The sequence below is a fragment of the Montipora foliosa genome, chromosome 5, assembly GCF_036669935.1.
Source record: "Montipora foliosa isolate CH-2021 chromosome 5, ASM3666993v2, whole genome shotgun sequence".
In the NCBI taxonomy this organism is placed as follows: domain Eukaryota; kingdom Metazoa; phylum Cnidaria; class Anthozoa; order Scleractinia; family Acroporidae; genus Montipora; species Montipora foliosa.
In genome coordinates, this window is record NC_090873.1 from 32,144,419 (window position 1) to 32,164,418 (window position 20,000).

Consider the following 20,000-nt stretch of genomic DNA (forward strand, 5'->3'; position numbering starts at 1 on the left):
TGCTTGATGCTTGCTAAAATCGTGTCATCAATCAGTGAGCTAAGGAGTTGGTGACCTAAATATTGGTAGACAGACGAGGTGAAGGTCAGAAACACCTTGAAGACAAAGATTACCATACCACAATGCAAGATCAGTGAACCTTTTGAGCAGCACATCAGAGTAATAATTGCCACAGAAGCTTGAGAGTCCCAAAGCCACGGGAAGCTTCAGTGTTGTAATCTCTCACCCCTGAAGTGGCCCCCAATGACAATAATATAATCTGGTGTTTGACGGAGTAAACTCTTATCAGGGAAGGTTTGCGGGATCAAAAACTCTGGCCAAACCAACACTCAGGGTCTTTAAATAACTGAGGAGAATGTGCTGCCTTTGTAATGACAGCTGCAAATGGCTATCGACTATCTGGTGTTCTCAGATAAGGGTAATAAACCATAGGCCCTGTCAAAATCCCTTCAATGTTTGTAACTGTCTGGGACGTAAAAGAACCCACAAACTATTCACAAAAAAGTAGGGCATGGATCGACTTCCTAGAGTTGTGGTCTGTCTTTTGTAGTATGTCATGATCGGGAGGGTAATTGCTTAGAGCTACACCAAGCTCTACTACAATCCAAGGGTAAATGATGATGATGATGATGATGATGATGATGATGATGATGATGAAGCGGCTTTGTTTAAATGCAGATTCCACTTCTTATTCAATGGCATCCTGGTGATTCGGTGGTTCTTGTCTGCAGTGCACATGGAGATATTCAGGTATTGTCCCCTAGAATGATAGTATACAACTGAACTGAATAAATAATAGAAAAATTTTGGTTATGAGAAAGGACCTTATTATCCTGCTTTTCTGGACTTACAGTGCTGTATCTGGAATAATTGAGTTGGGCATAAATCGTATTGTAATGCTCTGTAAAATATCAAATATTTAGCTTGATAGTGAGGCAGTGAGGACAAAAACGATAGAAACACGTAGGAATGAATGTGAACAATATTTGCATATCATCCACTTTGTGTTTGTCCCCTAAACCTCTCTTTCAAGCTGAATTTTAATATATTGAAAAAAAGGCCTGTTCAACAGGACGTGAACAATCATTGATTGGAAAATCAATATTGATCAAGTGATGCCAGTCATTGCCAAGTAGTCAATTGATATTTCTAATCGATAACAAATCACTGCTGAAGAAATTTGTGATTTCCATGGATAATCAATTTTTTATTGATTATCGATACCAATCGATTGTCTTAATACGAGGTATAAACAGAGTCCTGTTGAAAAAAAAGCATAAACAGCATCTGTCAATGAAAGGAACATGGAGGAATAACTGTTGATGTAACAAGGTGTGTCGCAGCTGTTGTTGACTTGTGCTCTTTGTTAGCACTATTTGAAACCAAACAAGCAATCAACTTACGTCAAACATTCAAACTACATGTAGTGTATGTACGCGGGATGCTTACAATTTTTTTTAATGCCAATCAATGGCAATCAATGATTCATGACCACAATCACTTTTGTGTGATCATCAATCAATCATTGATTGGCCAATGCCAGTCAATGTCAATTAACTAACAGGGAATTGATTGGCATGGATTGATTGGTTGATTGATTTTCCAATCATCGATTTCAACGATTGTTCACGTCCTGATTCAACTAGGGCCAAGTGGATTTTGTAGAATTGTTTGTTTGATTGGTTTATAGAGGTAATGGATGGATTGGTCAATAAAATCACGTATGTTTTTGTAAAATTTGTTCTTGTACCTTCAAGGGTAGAATTTAGCTGTTGCCGTTGAGACAGGCAAATTACATTTCCCTGATGACATGGCTTACATATTTATGTTATTTGCAGGTGTTCGACATGGCGCTAGCTCCAGTTCTTATCCAACTTGTGGCAGAAAATCCTTCTCCAAAGCATACGCTGGAACTCAGGAAATTTTTAATGTGAGCTAGTCTAATATTCCCAAATGCACTAAATCCCCATTTTTTTCTTAAGAATTAAAACTTCATTCTTAATAACTGTGCAAATATTAATCCAACTGATACCTGTACAAAATGTCTGTATAATGCTCTTAAAAAAAACCCTTAAAATGTGCAAGACATCAACCTCGTTTCCAGGATCTCTTTAGACAATGGAGGCAGAGCAGAGAGACCCCGGGACCGAGGTTGCTAAGACATGTCTTTGATTCATAAATTCGTTAATAATTCGTGAGTGAAACAGCCTATCAGATCATCTAGAAAACGTCAAAACCGCTAAACCATTCCTCATTAGAGTTCTTTAGAAGCATACTGATAAGGCTTAGCTTGTTTTACTTGTATGCTAGTCTTCTCTCATATTTTGAACCTTTGTTTGGACTGAAGGACACTTTTTTGTGGAATGTGTTTGAAGCCATTCAATAAAGTTGCAGGTGGTGTTTTATCGGGTCTAAGCCCCTTCGGGCTTCAACTTGTGGTTTAAAACCTGATAAAACACTCCTGTTCATTTATTAACCTATTGACTTCCAGAGGTTCCCCATTGACGAGTAAAAGTCTGGCTGGTTTAGGCCAGTTTGGACATCAAAGGGTTAAACAGCACATAATTATTGCAGAAGGAAACATGATAAGATTTTTTGATGGTTGCAGTTATGTAAATAACTCAATCACTTACTAAAGGAAAGCCTGAAAAAAGATAGATAAATGCATGGGTTTAGGTAGTTTCTGAAGAAACAGTGGTTCTGCCTCATTGGCAAAGTGAAACACAGAAATGAGTTTATCAACTGAGTCAACTGATATAATGGTAAATTGAAGGCTGACATTTCAAGCATTAGCCCCTTGTCAGAGCCAGTTGTTGACGGGCTGATCCCGCGACGAAAAACAGCAGTGGTCTGTTTACTGTATCAACTTAGTTGTTAACCCATTGACTCCCAGGGGGCGTTAATAGACACAGGAACGGAACGGAATATACCAGAATAAACTGGAATATGGCGGAATAACACCAGATTCAAACGAAACGAATAAGAATGGTACAGGAATATACCGGAACCAGCTGGAATGATACAGGAATGAGGCAGAATGACAACCAAATAAATCCGAATATAGCAGAATGAACCTGAAAATGCCAAAATTTTGTGTTTTAGTTCAATTAAGGGCCGACCAATTTTCGGTTTTTATCAGCTTTTGTTGTGTCTCGTGATTCCATAAGGGAATTGCACATGTTTTTGCCTTTTGTAACATTTGGAGCACTTCAGTCATGAGCAAAATTTTACAGGTATATCCGTCGCTAAATGAATAATTATTATTTGTTCTGGAAGTAATATTTTTTTTTGTGAACAAATACAGTAGCAAGAGAAACAGAATGTTATCCTAATTGCGTTTATCTATGGATCTTGGAGGCCTCTTTAACCGTGCTAGTCAAAAAAACCCTTTTTCATTCTGACAGGTTAATTGTATATTGACCAATCACAATCAAGTTCAGTGAACCACAAACTAATTACCGTAACGGTTGCTGCTTGCCTGCTTCCCGTGACCGACATGTGATGGAGATATATGGAAATAGACTCGCGCAAACTGGAAAACTCTTTTCTCTTCCTGATTCGGTTGGCAATAATACCATTGAACCTGGACGCAGTGATGTGATCCTTGTTTGAAGAAAGAAGACTCAGAAGCACAGAAAAAAGATTGATTACTGATAATATATAGATATGAAAAATATTTTTTCTTTTCTTTCCGCAAAACAAAAAGTGATTGGACTACTTTGCAATTGTGAGAACATATCGTGACTTGTTCCAGCCTTGTTGCTTCCCCTTTAATGTAAACTATTTTTTTCTTTCAGTCTCTCTATTCTGCATACTCATTCGTTCACAGTCTAGAATGATGAAAAAGTATGTTTTGTTCCTTTGTCTTTGTTTCGTTACTTTGTCTATGCTAATTAGCTTCATTCTGGTGTTCTTCTGATTCATTCTGCCTTGTTCTGGTACTGTCATTGTTCCGGTTTATTCTGGTACCATTTTTGTTCATTCGGTTTCAATCCGGTGTCATTCTGCTTTATTCCAGAGTCATTCCACCTCATTACAGCATATTCCGGTATGTTCCATTCCATTCTGTTCCTGTGTTTAGTAACGCCCACTCCCGGGGGTTCCCCTTTGACGAATAGAATCATCTGGTTGGTCATATCCCCTTGAAGCCTGACTTTTTCAGGATTTCCTTCTGTAAAATTCACACCTGCAATGATCTTAAAATCTTTACATAATGTGGCTGGTATTTTTAACTGGTCACAAGTCATTGTTTTACCAATACAGAAAGTATCCTAAACATTCATAAAAGCTAATCTTAGGCCTAAAATCTCACCAAACCTCCTGCTATGCATTCTAACAGTTTCATGATTAGCACCCATATTGGTGTACTAAAACAAGAAAATAATTAAATTTCTTGATTCATTGATTCCAGTAACATGGACTTGTGTAGTCATCTACCTTTGGTTTTAAGGGCTACCTATCTGCATAGTGTGACAAAGTACTTACATCTATTTTTGGTTAATTCAGTTTCTGTACAATGTTTTCCAGAAACCCAGTTAGGCTTGAGAGTGTATCTTGGTCATGTGATGCATCCCTTGGAAACATTGCTGACAACAGTATTGGTTGCTATGATAACTTGCTTATTTTGTTTGAGAGGTTGGTAAAATGTTTGTGTATGAATCTTTACTTTCAATAACACATTGGTTAGCAAATTGTTCTCAAACATTCAGCAAAATTGCTGGAGATGTCCCTGGTTAAACTTCTCGGCTGCACTTGTAATTTGCCACCTGGTTGTTGTGTTTTGTTCTTTTTCATTGACCCTAAAAATTCCCTATGGGGGAGTGGTCAAGTAAGTATGTACATGTATGTATGTATGTATGTATAAGTGAATGGGTTGTAACACTGGTATCCTAAGTGAATGGGTTTTGACACTGGTATCCTATAGACAAACATCCTCTACCAAGGCGTTTGTTGCCCTTTTTGAAAATCGTAAACAAACCAGCCCCTCAATATCTTGTCAATAACCTTGATCCCTAAAGTTTTCACAATTTTACATACCAGCTCCTAGAACTACATGTAGATAGTTCAAAGAGACACTCTATTATAAATTCTATGAAAGTTTTTGGAAGTCTCAGTCCCAATACTTATTAAAAACGTAGATGGAGTGTGAGCATTTATAGCTTTATAGATTTTCTTAATTTGTTTTCCTCTTCGAGTGATTGCCAGGAAATGCTCAATATATTCAACAAGGTCATACATATCGGTCTTGATATTCTTATGCCTATCAAGAGAGTGCGCGTAAATACGCGTGATGCGCCATGGATGACTGATAATCTAAAATCACTCATCATCAAACGACAGAAAGCGTTTCACGAACATGGAGGGGAGTCACCACAGTATAAATTCTACAGAAATACAGTCAATCGCGAGAGGAAATCAGTTAAGTCTTCATTCTATCAACTTAAGGTGGAGCATATGAAAGAAGAAAACCCTAAAGTGTGGTGGAAAGAAGTCAAACGCCTCTGTGGAGCAAAGCCCAGCGCCGGCAATGTTACTAGTCACATTCATATCGAAGGGATCGAGGATATGAGCTATGAAGAACTAGCTAATGTTATTAACCAAGCTTTTATCAAGCCTCTGGAAGAATACCGCCTCACCCAGCCGCTGACCAAGCTTCCCGTTGATGAAGATTCGCCAGAGCTCCTCCAGGTTTCTGCGTTGCGAGTAATGAAATTACTTGCCTCGTTGAACCCGTCCAAAGCGTGTGGTCCGGATGACATCCCGAATTGGCTTCTAAAGGAATACGTGGAGTTGTTGGCGTTCCCCGTTAGCAAGATCATTAACGCTTCTTTCGAAGAGCAAAGTCTCCCGAGGATTTGGAAGTTTGCAGACGTTTCCCCTTTACCCAAGGCGAAACCAGTTGAAGTTCTCAAGAAGCAGCTTAGATCTATCTCTCTTACACCGTGCTTGTCGAAAGTTGCTGAAGACTGCGTCGTTGAAGATTATGTCAAGCCCGCGGTGCTTCAAGTCCTGGACCCAAACCAGTATGGTGCAGTTCCAAAATCATCTACCACCCAAGCACTTATTCACATGGTTCATCATTGGTCCAAGGAAACAGATGGAAATGGTGCAACCGTAAGAGTGACTCTCTTTGATTACCAAAAAGCTTTTGATCTCATTGACCATAAGATCCTTGTAAATAAGTTATGTAAGCTTAGTATACCAACTAGAATAATTAATTGGATAATCGACTTTCTCTCTGATCGTTTCCAGAGAATCAAACTCTCTGAGGGTTGTTACTCTGAGTGGGGCTCAGTTCCATCCGGTGTCCCTCAGGGGACGAAATTAGGACCGTGGTTGTTTCTTGTTCTCATCAATGATCTAGCAATTGACAATGGTATAGCCCATATATGGAAATATGTTGATGATACGACAGCATCTGAAGTAGTAATCAAGGGCAGAGCAAGCAACGCCCAACAAATTGCAGATAATGTAGCAAAGTGGTCCACAGATAATAGAGTCAAATTGAACAGTGATAAGTGTAAAGAACTTAGGATTTCGTTCGCAAAGAAGGGCTCACATTTTGCACCTATTGTTATAAACAACGAGGAGTTAGGTTTGGTGAATAGCGCCAAATTGTTGGGTGTTACCATATCGAATAACCTCACGTGGAACGAGCACATTAATGAGATCATTAAGAAAGCGTCCAAACGCTATACCTCTTGCATCCGTTCCATTCTGACCTACGCATCCCCAGTATTTTTCTATGCTCTTCCAGAGTACCTCAAGAATGAACTAGAACGTTTTCAGAAAAGGGCTCTTAGAATTATTTGCCCTGGACATTGTTATAATGACGCAATGGAACTTGCCAACATTGTTCCAATTAGTGATTATATCTTAGAGATTTGCAAGCAAACCTTTGATAGGATAATTAATGACTCTTGTCATTGATTACACAGTCTAGTCCAACAACGTGGACCCTCACAATACGCTCTTAGGCGCACCAGGCGTTTTTCGGTTCCGAAATGCAAGACGGAAAGATGCATGAATACTTTTATCATTAGATCATCTATTAATTATTTATAATGTTTTATATTATTACTATTTTATTAGAATTAATCATTATTATATTTTAACGTATTTATAGATTTTAAAAGTATGCAATTCGGCTTGTAAGCTGCAATATATTTTTATAATAAACTATCTATCTAAACTATCTATCTATCTATCTTATTCTTGCAGTGATCATGATAATTTTAATGTTACAAGAATTTGATATATGTATCGGGTTTGTTCCTACTAGTTTGTTTATTTTTATTGGCATGGATTTTTCCCTTTTTTTTTGTTTCATTTTTATTTTTATTTTATTTTATTTTATGGCATATCAGTTTTTACAGTCATTAATCACATTTAGGGCTGTAAGGTAGAATGCAGCATTTTTTTCTCTGTAATAATGTGCCCTGTGTTGTAGTTGTTGTTGTTGTTGTTGATGACTTGATGGTACCCCTTATCCACCAGGCCTTGGTTGTTCAAAAGGTGGATAGTGCTATCCACCGAATTAATCATTGTCCAGCTGATAGAGGGGTTTTCAATAATTATTGAGTGTCGAAAGTAATTAGTGGATTGCTTTGGTTTTGCATTACTTTACTCAGTGATTGGCTCAAAGTTCTTGCACCACTTTTTCAACCAATCAGAAGTGAAACCAAAATCAATCATGGGTCGCATGTGCACATTTTCCCACGCTTTGTGTCAGCTACCAGGGCATGTGTAATTACTTTGAGTTTTGATTGGTTTACTGGATTGTCTCTGTCCTTTTTGATTGGCCAAAGTAATTACTTTGGTTTTGGCTTTACGACACTCGCTCTAAACACATTATCTTAATAAGAGTCTTAATAAGAGTCTTCATGCCAATGTGTTGTTACAGAGGCCCCCTGTGCCTTTTGAGATTAGAACTTGGTGTTCTCACTCATGGGAGACTTGGTACAGTTGAGATGGTATCTGAATACATGCGACATGATCAGCCTGAGGAGGTAATGTACTTACTGAACAAAGCTGAGTCCAGGATATAATATGTTGACTGGTATGTAGGGGAGTTAGTCGCCAGATCTACATTGTAAATGCAAATAAATCACTCCAGCTTCAGCAAACATTGTAGTTTGGTATATTTTATTTTTAATCATGCTCTTATATTTTTACTACGGTATATACTGGTCATTATACACATTCTGCTATGAGGGAGTTGGTGTTTAAGTGAATGACCCATCACATGCGCATGTGATGTTACAAATCTTTCAGGACAATAACTTTGCCAAGCAAGTATTTCTTGACTCCAATACAACTTTTCCTCTTGATAAATAATTGGCAAAATTAATTATTGACAGTTTCATTATTCTTGTACACCACATATATGGCATGAAAAGTAAACTATGTTCTGGAAAATGGCAAATTGGTTCTCCTTAGGTGGAGAAATTTATATCCTAAATGTGTTTAGAGGCACTAACAATAACCATATATATTTTGGTGCCTACAATTTCTTCCAATTCTATAAGTAGGATGAAAAACATCATAGCTGTTGTGGAGTTGGACTGGCACTTGCATAATAAATCAATCTCTGAAAAACTAAGTCCTTGCAACTTTGAAACATTTGATATCCATTTTACACTTTACATTGTATCTTGTATGATCTCAAATTGAGCAATTTGGTTTGTTCAACAGGCTGTCAACTTTCTGAATAGTATAAATTGGAATACAGAAGGCAAAGCATGTTTTGCTTGCTTGACACTCATCATGAATAATCTTCTGAAACTTCCACTTAATTCAGAGAGAGAAGGTACGAAAACAAGAGTAGTAACACAAAACTCAATGCAATAATTCGTGGTATTTGTCATAGTTCACCCATGACGTAGCCTGTTTACGGCTGCCTGCTCTCGGCTTTACATGGGCTTCCGTGACAACGATGATAAGCTAGTTGCTTTGCAGTGGGCAAAAACAACAACTGAAAAATCAGTCTTAGGCACGATTTGAACGCACAACCTCTGTAGCACTGGTCAGATTCTCTCAGAACAAATAACATTACTTGTCCGAAGAAACAAAGTATAGGCTCTTCTTGTTACTTTTGTTATTTTTTCCCTAAGTCATTCTTTTCCTATGTGTGCAGAAGAGTTCATTCTTTTGCCAAAAATGTTATTTAATTATTTATATTCTCAGTGATCTTTTTTCTTCTCATTTAGCAATAATAATTATTGTCATACTTATAAGTCATATGGTGAACAACTGGTTTTTTTGGGTGGAAAAAGACTTCTCAGGTAGCACTGGAACTGAAGAACTCTTGATTTAAAGGGCATCACAAATTCCACTAGACCCTGAAGGAAACTTTGCATCATGAAACTTTGCAACAAAAATTGGCTAAAAACACTTGACAAGATAATTTTTTGGTGCAGCCTTTTTTTTTTAAACTGACCTACATGACAGCCTCTTTATGGAAAAATTATGTTCTACTAACTACAGTGCTGTATATTTTAAAGGTTTACTTGAGGAAACACTGGGAAGCTTTTATGCCCCCAGTCGACCATTATCAGATGCAACTGTGTTGGAGTTCAGAGATTCAATTAGCAAGCTCTCTAGAAGATTCTTCCATCAATTGCTTAGGTACTGATGCCAAAGCAAATTCTCATGCTTCTTTTAGACCTTAATATTTGCATTTAGGGAAGAACCCGTAGAGTACTTTGACTTTTGTCCACTGGGAAGTTCATTTTTTGTGAAGGTTGGGAGGCTGGTGTTGTAATAATTGAAGTTCCTGGGTCCACTTACAAGCCACTAACTGACTACACTTGATTATGGTAACAAATCCAATTCAACCAATGCGTTGACCCACTGACATGCAACTGACGGGTGCGCAGACTGTCTTTCTCCAGTTGTTTTTTTTTCTACCTAAAGTTTCATTCCCTTTAAAAGCTGCAGAGATGGGACAATTCGTTTATTTGCAAGACTGAGAGACATTATTCTTGAGGTTTGTTGTGAATGTAGATTATTCTGTTCTAGGTATAGGAGGTTTGAGAAAGCATTTTTACTAGCAGTTGATATTGGTGCCAAAGACCTATTCATGGTGAGTTGATGTTTTTTTGTTCATTACAGTGGAACCCCACCTTACGGCCAACCTCGGTAATATGGTCACCTCGTTATTGCGTCCTCTGTTTTTTGGCCTGGCAAAACGGCCATACATTCTTTTATAGAAGACCCTTGTTAATGCGGTCACCCGTTAATATGGCCAATGGCCACAATTTTAAATCCCAAACAGTAGAATCCTTTATAATTTCACCCCGTTAATACGGCTACTCGCGCTAAATTAAGAAAACCAAAACGCTTGTGACATGTCAATTTCATTGACCTTTGTTGTTTACCACTGTAATCGAACAGTGGATTTACTTTACAAAGTACTGAAAGCAACACTCCTCCCTGTTTTCATTACAAACATGATCGTGACACTACTGTAACATCCAGTAAGGCAAATCGCGAAGGGATTAAGTCATTGTCTTTCCGCCAAAAACACGATTGGTACTTAAGTCTTTCAGTTACGTAATTACGGCAGCTTACGTTTTTTAGAAGCACAGTAAGTTGGGCCTGTTCTTGTTTTGAGTTTAGGCTCAGAATGTACCGTACACTTGACAATTTTAAGCGTTTTACCTACTGAGTGAAGTTTCAAGTATTTTATACAATTGTTTTTTGTACATTCCTGTTGTTTATTGAAGAGAAAAGTTGTGCTGGAAGTGCAAATGTGATACTTGTCATTTCGGCCCTTTAGTCATGAATTTCACCCTGCCCCAGTAATATGGCCACCCCGTTAATACGGCCACATTTTTTCGGGCCTTTGATGACCGTAATAACGGGTTCCACTGTATTTTGTACTTCAAGCATATAACTTAGATTTCTTTGTATGGTAAGTACGATGCTAGCAGTTCATTAACAATAATAACAACTGTACATGTATTGAATTGTCAATTTTATTTCATGTTGTGGCACTTATTGGGGACACTGTTCAGAAATCAAATCAACTCATATCAAATCATAGGTTGGTTTTGAGGAGAGGGGAAAACCAGAATACCCAGAGAAAAACTTCTTATTATCATATGCCCCGTAAGGCCCCGTGCATGCATTCATTGCAAAACTATTGGCAAAATGCCTGTATGAGGGCCATATGCATTAGCGCGAGCTGGGCTGGAAAGAAGCCGTACGACCTTACTAGGAACACATACTGCTCCGTGTGATGCAATTTTAGGGGATTTCGTCGCTTTGAGACACCCAAGTAATTTACAGCCAGAAAAGCAGATGAAAACAACATATTAGATAAATTCTCTGTGCACATTTTTTTTTGTGGTAGTGTAAGTGCACTACCACACTGTGTCACCGGGTTGTATGAGTGTAAGAGTGTAAGTTCGTGGTGACAATAGGCCTGCAGTGCGTGCATAACTCACGAACATAAACAGGTCTCTTGGAAGCGTGCTTGAGTTCAACGAAATGAGACCCAAAATTGGCAAGAACTTGTGACGCTGATGAATAATAAAGCAGCTGCTATTTCCAAAACGATGGAATTACCTGGTGATAAATAACCTCAAGAGTTGGGCGATTGTGTTCTTTGTGTTGAATTCGCACATTTCTTGTCAATCTTCAAAACACTTGAAAGAAAAAAAAACTAACAAAAACAAAAACCCGGTGTCTTGCCATCATTTTTACACAGATGTATCCTGTTTCACGAGTAAACATGGAAGGTAACTTGATCACGGCACTCACTGAATTCAATGTTACTTTCGATTTTGCAATTTACTTGTGTAGCCAAAACTACAATAGAAAAACTGAACATAGCAAAAATCTCCTAAAATGTTTTTCGCTGATGGTAACTTTTTATATCCTCGGTTCAAAATTTAAGTTGTTTTTATGTCGCAAATTTTGTTGATGATGACAAAATAATTTATTCTCGATCGATATTTCCTGAAAACACTCCTTCTGCTCTTCCTAAAACCTGTGTATCAATATTTATATACTTTTGCATCTAAAGTTGTTTTGCATAAAGAATGTTTCTGACAACGAGTCATGCGGCAAGTCATATATATGTTGAGGTCACCTATCCAAATACTAACCCTGCCCAACAGGGCTTAACTTCAGTGAACTTTTGTCTCAGAAAGCTGTCATAAGCTCAGAGTGCACGCTTAAACTTGTGGTGAAAAACAAGTTTTAAGGGAACTTGAAAATGATCAACATGTCGGCCTTGAAGCCGATGTTTCTCACTCCCCTTTTATTTTCTTCAATCTTTCTGGGATTTAGTATTTTACTAGTGACCACATGTCTTCTCAGGGGGCTATTTACCTAAGACATCTACCATGGCACTATAATGATATACGGTACCAAAACAATATCGGGCTACTTATTACGCAAAGATAACTTGAATCTCCTGGAAGACAAAACGCAGCTCAGTTGACAATAATACAGCGCTGTGTTACTGCACTACCACATGTACGCAATGTGTGCCTATTTTTTTATTTTGTCCTTATTTCATCTTCTGAGTGCTCTTAAATAGTGTAAAGAGTCCATATGATAAAATACTTATTGACTGAATTTAGGTCGGGCCGGACGGGGAAATATTTGGCCCTTAGTCATGGCGCACCGACTTCGCTGCGCTCAGTCTGTATGCCATGACCGAGGGCCAAATATTTTCCCGTCTGGCCCTCCCACTCAGTCAATAAGTTCATATTCTCCCCATGAAAGTCATACTAACTAAGCTTCTATACTGCTTCATACTATAACAGTACTAGTAGTGTGAAGCAGTCCTGGCTTTCAATTGAGATAGATAGATAGATAGATAGATAGATAGTTTATTGATCAAAAACATGGCAGCCATAAGCTGAATTAGGTATGATTTACAATAAAATCAGGAAAGCTTAAAAAATCTGAAAATATTAAAAGGAAATATTTACATCATTGCCTTATTCTCGGTTTCCACATGACGTCACGACCGCCTTGTTGGTGCCCCTAAACAAAGAAAAGGCGGCCATGTTGGTGCCCCGACCAAATCCTCCAGGAATTTAACTCTATTATTATGCAAATGCTTCCTTTTGTTTTCGTTGAAAAACATGGCTGTTGATCACGTGAGTGAAAACCAGCAATTATTGACATAGCCTACCCTACATTCTGTTGCACCACTATTTGGGACCTTTAGATTCTAAGAGGAGGACGAGAATGAGTATGAGATTTGACTGCCAGTCTTTGTTAGCAGCATCGGTTGGTCAGTTATTCTTATTGCTGGTAACTGAGCTTTTTCCTGATCAAAAAATACCAAAACTGCTACCGTGTTGGTGACTTGTTTTGACACGACAACATTCTTGCAAAAACCTCGTACTAAAATGACGATGGTATCGTGTTTTTCTCGCGAAAATGATGCTGGTTTGTGTGCGGTCATTGTTGTTCTATGAGAAAAATCTCATACTCGTAGTCATTCTCGTCCAACAGTAGAATCTAAAGCTCTCTAATATCTAAACTGATAACAACATAACTGAATCAGAGTCCTAGTCCTTTGTGCTCCTTTTCTGGCAAATTACTGGAATATTTCACAACTTCAGATTATTCTACCTAGGTCTATTAAAAAATGGCCCCTTGAACACATTTCCCCTTGAGAGTGAGGCTTATAGATGTTACTCTTTCTAATGCCAGACAATTTTATTTGTCAATGGGGTCTGCTATAGGAGTGATTGGGTTAATTAACAAAAGTTGTTACATGATGTAGCCAATCACAACACAAGACTTGACTGCTTCTGAAAGATATGCAATGTGTGATGATAGGGTTTTATTAATAAGCACTGTAACTCTCATTAGGACATTCACTACCTGGCCAATGACTGTGGCAATTACCCCCTGGCTGAAGTAGCAAAGCAAAGAGCTATACAAATTGATAATGAACCCCTCAGTTCAGGTATGTCAAAAGCATAACACTTTGAGCTGTGGAATGAACAAGAAAGGTACATGAATCTTTCCAAGCCATTACGATCATGAACAAAATTCTTTGGACATAATTTATTTGCAGTTGTAACAATGTTGCTCCGTCCTGTTGTTTTCTCAGACTTTTAACATTGTATTGGGTGGGGGAGAGGGAAAGACTGCACTCAATTAAGTTTTCAAATATGGAACTGCTTTGAAAGTAATACCGGTAATAATTATTCTGAAAATCATCAACAATAGATCACTTTCAAGAATACCATAATACTCTCTGTTTGCCCTCCAACATTTTGCATAAGCATTGTTTCAAGTTTCCCTTGAGACTTACAGTGGTGCTTATGCAAAGTTTTTTTTGGATGGCAACAAAGAGGATTATGGTATTTTTGAAAGTGGCCTATTTTGAGTTTTTCATGCCTGTTCCAAAGAATTTTTTACAATGACTGCAAAAATTCTTGTGCACTCATTGGCTAATTTTTATTGTCAAGAAGCGGACAGACACATAAATTTATAATTTATGCGATAATGATGCGATATTACTCGCGTCAGATTGCATTTTTGTCTCGCTTTATTCTCGTGTTTTGACTTAATTTTGACCCCTCTGCCTTTTTGTCATTGTAAAAAACAAATTGATGTCAGCTTTTCATGCATCTGTCCTGTTATTGAACATGAATGTCATCATAACATTGTCAAAGTAGCCTGCGGATCCACAGCTACTTTGACAATGTTATGACACAATTCATGATCAATAACAGGACAGACGCATGAAAAACTGACATCAATTTGTTAATTGTTCACAATTGTAGGATGAGTAGCGTTCCGTTTGGAGGGTTCAAGGCAAGAACCCAGGTTAAAGGGGATTCAGAGATCTATTATGTGGTTGTCAACGAAAACGCCACAAAATAAGAATATCATTGGTTAAAAGAGGAAAAATAATTGTGCTGCACGTGTGGTACACAGTTGAACACGTTTACTGCAGTCTACACAACAACAATGTGAAATCAGCAAGTTTTTGAGGTTTTAAGGGCCCACTGGCGTATTTTTTGGGGTGCGTTGCTAAGGATATAATGCTTAAGTAATTTGAGAGAATTTGGCATTATTTTAGTCAGTTTCCAACTTTTGTAAGCCAATGACCCTAAATATGACGTCATCATGCCACGCCCATGGTCACGTGACTGATAAAACAAAACTCTAAATTTGTCTCCGTGCTACGCAATTTGGGTATTTCATCGATGGTTTGATAATTTGTATTCGTTTTTGCATCCAGCCAAGCATAGTTTTCTTTTTGTTTTGAAAAATGTTCTTTTTAAAGACATAAACGACACTGAAATACCCATAACTTTTTCAAAAAAGATGATTTGAAAAAATCAATGCTTAGCTATATTCTGTATTATTTTGGGGGTGAAACGTGCCATGTAAAAAAAACTTAATTCAATTTAAAGTCCGCTGGAAATTTAGCTTTTTCTCAAATCAGAAGTCTGTTCGTTTATGCATGCTTCGATGGAAACAACAGTTCGTGTGGTGACTTCAGTTATGGGAAGTAACATTTCACTTCCTTAGCAACGCAAAAAAAATCCGTCTGTGGGCCCTTAACAACAATGTGAGAGTACAAATACAAACCTTTCATCCCATATTTTCACTCTGAAACTGCTTGTACCAACTTATTTTTAGGATCTACTTCACTCACATTGTAAGATTTGAACAAGATGGAATAATTGCTTAAGACATAGTATACAGTGTTCAACAGTGCAAAGTTCTATTTTGAGTGCATGTTTCCGTTGACATCTCCGACTTAGATCTTTTAGTCTCTAATTTGTGATTGGAACCTAGGACCTTCAAGCAGTATTCTGAGCTTTGTTAACTGAGCCAACAGTTCTGCAGTTAAGTAAAAGATTTTGCTTTAGATACCGGTGAGTCCTATGAAGATGAAGAGGATGACTTGTCATATGTTGATGATCACATGTCCAACGAAGAAAGCAAAAGACAAGTTCTTCATTACCATCAGAATGATGCGAACGGATACATGTGGAGTGACAAAGTTGCTGCTCAACACTTCATGCCGGTAGGAGAGGAAGATGATGACAGAACTGTATTGATGTTACAAGGAGCACAAAGAAGTGAGTTGAACTTTTCTTATGTCTATTGGCACAGTTATGGCCAAATGGCTTTGCTATTTTGAGGATAAAAGCATCATAAAAATCCTACAGTACAAAACTTAAAATCAATTTGCTTTTTGTATACATGTAATTTACAGTGTACATTTACCGGTACATGTACAAGTGTTGAATAATTGGCTAACCAACTGCTTTAAGTACTGACTGGCTCGTTGGTTGACTGACTGACCACAAATTGATCAAATGGCCAACAGCAGAGTAGCTTGTTGGTTTGTTGAGTGCATGACTGTACTGGCTAGCTGACTTCTCTACCAGCAAACCAGCTGGTTGGATGATACTCACTTACTGGCAGAACGAAAGCAATAATTATTGATCGGTTCATTATATGTTTGATTGATTGATGCTGAATATTTCTAGGTCGTCACCCTGGACAAGCTGCTAATGAGGTAGGACATTGAAAGAATAGTTATCATGAATGATGACAAATCTCGTAAAACACTGGCAGGTACAAAACACAGGTCACAGGTTGTTTTATCAATACAGAAAGTATCCTAAACTGATACATAAATGCTAACCTTAGGCCTAATTAGGCCTAAAAAAAGTTTTTAGGCCTAAGGTTAGCTTTTATGAATGTTTAGGATGCTTTCTGTGTTGGTAGAACAATGACCTACAGTGTATGACCTGTATTTTGTACCTGCTGCGTTAAACACTCAATTGATGTGTTGCAGACATAACTTTTTTTTTGTAGTTTTTTTGTCCCTTGTTTCATTAAAAAACATTTGTACAGTTGTGAATTGGTGCAAGTTATATTAAAGTTTTTTTCCTATCAACAGCTTGATCTTGATGAAATAGAAGAAAGAGAAAGCCCTGCAGGAAACCTTAAAATTGTTCATTTTGGTGTGGTGTAGTTTGGTTGTAAAATAAAATACTGTCCAATGAGCTTTTTTCCCGTAAATTGCAGCCTATTAATTGGGCACACTAAATACATGCACTGCATTACAACTGCAATGAAGTCCTGAGACATTCACGTACGCAAGAACTTTAAGCAAGAGCATGAAAACTGGCCAAAAATATATATTTCCCTTTTTTTAATCCTGTTGTGGTAGCCTTCAAGTTTGTTTCTCTTGCAACAGGGCTTTTCAAATATGAGGTATTGAAATAACCACCTCTCTAAATTGAAATTTAAGTGGAAGCTAATCCCTTATGAGGCTTGTGAGTTTTTCCAACAAAATTTGTTTTAAAACATCAATGATAAAAATAACATGACGTTTCGATTACTTCTCAGAAATTTAGGTGTGAAATGGTATAAATAAATTAAAACATGGGAATTGACGCATTGGACTAAATGCACAGAAAAATGAAACTTTCTTGGAAATGGATTCTGCTGAAGTGTTGAATTTCAGTCTTTTCTTTCGATTTAAAAGCATTTCGAAAATTAGACACTCAAGCTTCCCAAGGCATTTTAAGTACTTTGAAGTCTTTTCCAAGAAATACGATACATGCACATACAAATGGCCAAATTTGGAAGTTTTGGAAATGGACATTGCATTCTCCCATTGACTTCATAAAATGTTTCAATGTAACATTCTCAATAATTATTGCCATTCCATTTTGTATTCAAAAGTTTGTTTAATACCTATCTTGTATAATATACCGGTATTATCTTGAAATTATCAAAAAGTTATTTTATTTTAAGGCTCTTTATATTTAAAGTGATTTTTGTAATTCCAAGTTTTTTTTTTCCGTCCATGTTTGTTCATAAATGCAAGTGCGTTCAGTAAAACAGGTCAAGTGTAAGCAGGTTCTGTCCCCAATCAAGCACTTATTGTACAACTTAAAGGACATTGGTGCTTTTACATAGTCAATGCTATAAGGTGCAAAATGTAAATTTCCCATCATCAGCAATAAAACATTAAAGTATGAGTTTTGTTACTCAGTGTTTTACCTTTGTTCAATCCCTGATTTGAATGTTAACCTATGACTCCCAGGATTGAAAATTATATAAATTAACCTCAGAGTCTCAATTTCAAAACACTGTCAGGTAGAAAAGTATTGAGAATGACAATTATTATGAGGTTAAGGGTATGATCTTGATATAACACCAAATTCTCACAACCAGCCATTAGAGTAACCCATCTGAGCAAAATCTAAGGGGGGGGGGGGGGGGTATTTACTGTACATGAGACCGGGACTAACTCAGATCGGTATGAAATTGTACCAGTCTAAAATTTTTGCAGCTGTTTACATGAAACCAGGACGAAATGCTTTGTGCCTGGTTTGGGGACAAGATGATATGTTTTCTCTTATAAACACATGGCTGACCCAAAAGCATACAGGCTTGAAATTTCTAGACCCGGTCTGAGATTTTTTGTCATTTCCATGAGAAAGATACGACCTCAGAAAGTCAGACTTGTCTGAGTTCATTGTCAGGCCAAGAAGAAATGTATGGAGTCTGATACGAACTCATACCGGTCTGAGTTCATCCTGGTCTCAGGTAAATACCCTTAAGTGTCACTCCTGGGAGGGAATGTAGTCTGTTAATATTAATTTTAAGAAAAACATGACACTCCTGAGTTTTACAAACATGTTTCGGCAGTAGCCTCTGCCATCTTCAGTGTGAAATGAAAAATAAATTACAGGGAATATAAATACTAGAGAAATTACAATAATAATAATGACAATAATTAAGACTGAGACAATAGTAATTCAAAATTAAACAAAGTTTTAAATTAACGTGTTTGACCTGCGCGTTAAGTGTTGGTTTGTCCCAAAGTATGTGCAAGGCCTCTTTGATTTTGAGAGCAAACCGCGAATTGTCACGGGAGCATGCAGAGCGACACACTGAGGAGCTCTCCAGATGCTTGAAAATGTGTGAGGCCCTGTCCGTTTCCAAATGTTCCCTTACACGTGTGTTGAAATGTTGGGTGGTTTCACCGACATAGCAAGCTGCACAGCCTGTTAATAATTATGCTTCCTATTTATCATACATTTAAAAACCTACAATCTTAGGGAAAAGAGTTTGAGAGGTTTACTCAAAATAATTACCGGCAATATTATTCTAGTATACTTCTTTACAGTGTTCCCCGCTTCCGCCACCAGACATCATCCATTGTCACATCTCCCTCCCAGTGTAATACCTGACACCATAGGGGAAGCCTGGCCTGAAAAAATGCATAATGTTTTTGCCAGAGTGAAAAAGATATTTCACATTCCCCTTCTTTGTTGATAATTATCACCCGGGGAACTGAATGGCAAAACATGAATAATTTAATTGCCCGTTTTTCAGTTTTTCACTGTTTTGCTTTTCTCTGTCAGTGGCAGCTATGCTGAAGTGAGGCTTTCACTGAAATGAAACTTTTTGCCTTTCTTGTGCAAATTCTCTTTGTTTCATGATGTTAGCATTTAAATTAGAAAAGTGGAATATTGTTTCACAACAAAGCGAACTTCAAACAGCCTTTTTCGTAAGGATAACAATAATGCCTTATATTCTTAAATACTGAATTTCGAAAGGTGCAGCTTAACAAGATTGGGTCACTTTTGATCCATGTAGGATCTCGCAACACAGCACCATAGCCAGAAAATCCTCTGGGTTATGTTGAGATTCATGTAGACTGCAACTCAGCCGAGACACATTCACAGAGTTGGAACACTTACAATGTATCTCCAAAAATGCATGTAATTATAAATGCATACCAAAATCGATTTCGACATCCCACACAAGGTGTCCCTTTAAGTCTTTAGAAGCGTTTGCTACCTACTTCCAACAATAAGCTAGGTCAGTGTAAGGGTAGCATTATTTTTGGTGAGGGTATAGTAAGTGAAGCTATGATCCTCGCAGTTATGAAGGCAATTGCAATTGCGTAGAGAAGCCTGAAAAATTCAGGACTTTACTTGAGGACTAGAGTTTAGGGGACATTTTGTGACGTT

The 20,000-nt window shown here is 37.6% G+C and overlaps 2 protein-coding genes across 3 annotated transcripts in view; one reads left to right on the top strand and one right to left on the bottom strand.

Annotated features, from left to right (window-relative positions):
- LOC138003968 (WD repeat-containing and planar cell polarity effector protein fritz homolog) overlaps nt 1–17,710 on the top strand; it is a 41,449-nt gene extending 23,739 nt beyond the window's left edge. The window contains exons 14-24 of the mRNA XM_068850308.1: nt 679–750; nt 1,839–1,930; nt 4,528–4,635; nt 7,904–8,009; nt 8,695–8,809; nt 9,504–9,627; nt 10,021–10,084; nt 13,843–13,939; nt 15,864–16,076; nt 16,491–16,519; nt 16,907–17,710. Of these exons, the coding sequence (XP_068706409.1) occupies nt 679–750; nt 1,839–1,930; nt 4,528–4,635; nt 7,904–8,009; nt 8,695–8,809; nt 9,504–9,627; nt 10,021–10,084; nt 13,843–13,939; nt 15,864–16,076; nt 16,491–16,519; nt 16,907–16,981 (1,095 nt within the window). The 3' untranslated portion in view covers nt 16,982–17,710. The remainder of the gene's footprint in view (nt 1–678; nt 751–1,838; nt 1,931–4,527; nt 4,636–7,903; nt 8,010–8,694; nt 8,810–9,503; nt 9,628–10,020; nt 10,085–13,842; nt 13,940–15,863; nt 16,077–16,490; nt 16,520–16,906) is intronic.
- Nucleotides 17,711–17,997: 287 nt separating this feature from the next.
- LOC138003972 (anaphase-promoting complex subunit 13-like) overlaps nt 17,998–20,000 on the bottom strand; it is a 7,598-nt gene continuing 5,595 nt past the window's right edge. The window contains exons 4-5 of one of the 2 annotated variants that reach the window (XR_011123711.1): nt 19,029–20,000; nt 17,998–18,607 (exon numbers count right to left, since the gene is read on the bottom strand). The exon at nt 19,029–20,000 is cut by the window's right edge and continues 577 nt beyond it. The gene's annotated coding sequence lies outside the window, so the exon portion shown is untranslated. Of the gene's footprint in view, nt 18,608–18,643 lie in introns of those variants that run through there. The other variant, XM_068850313.1, reaches the window with a different exon arrangement.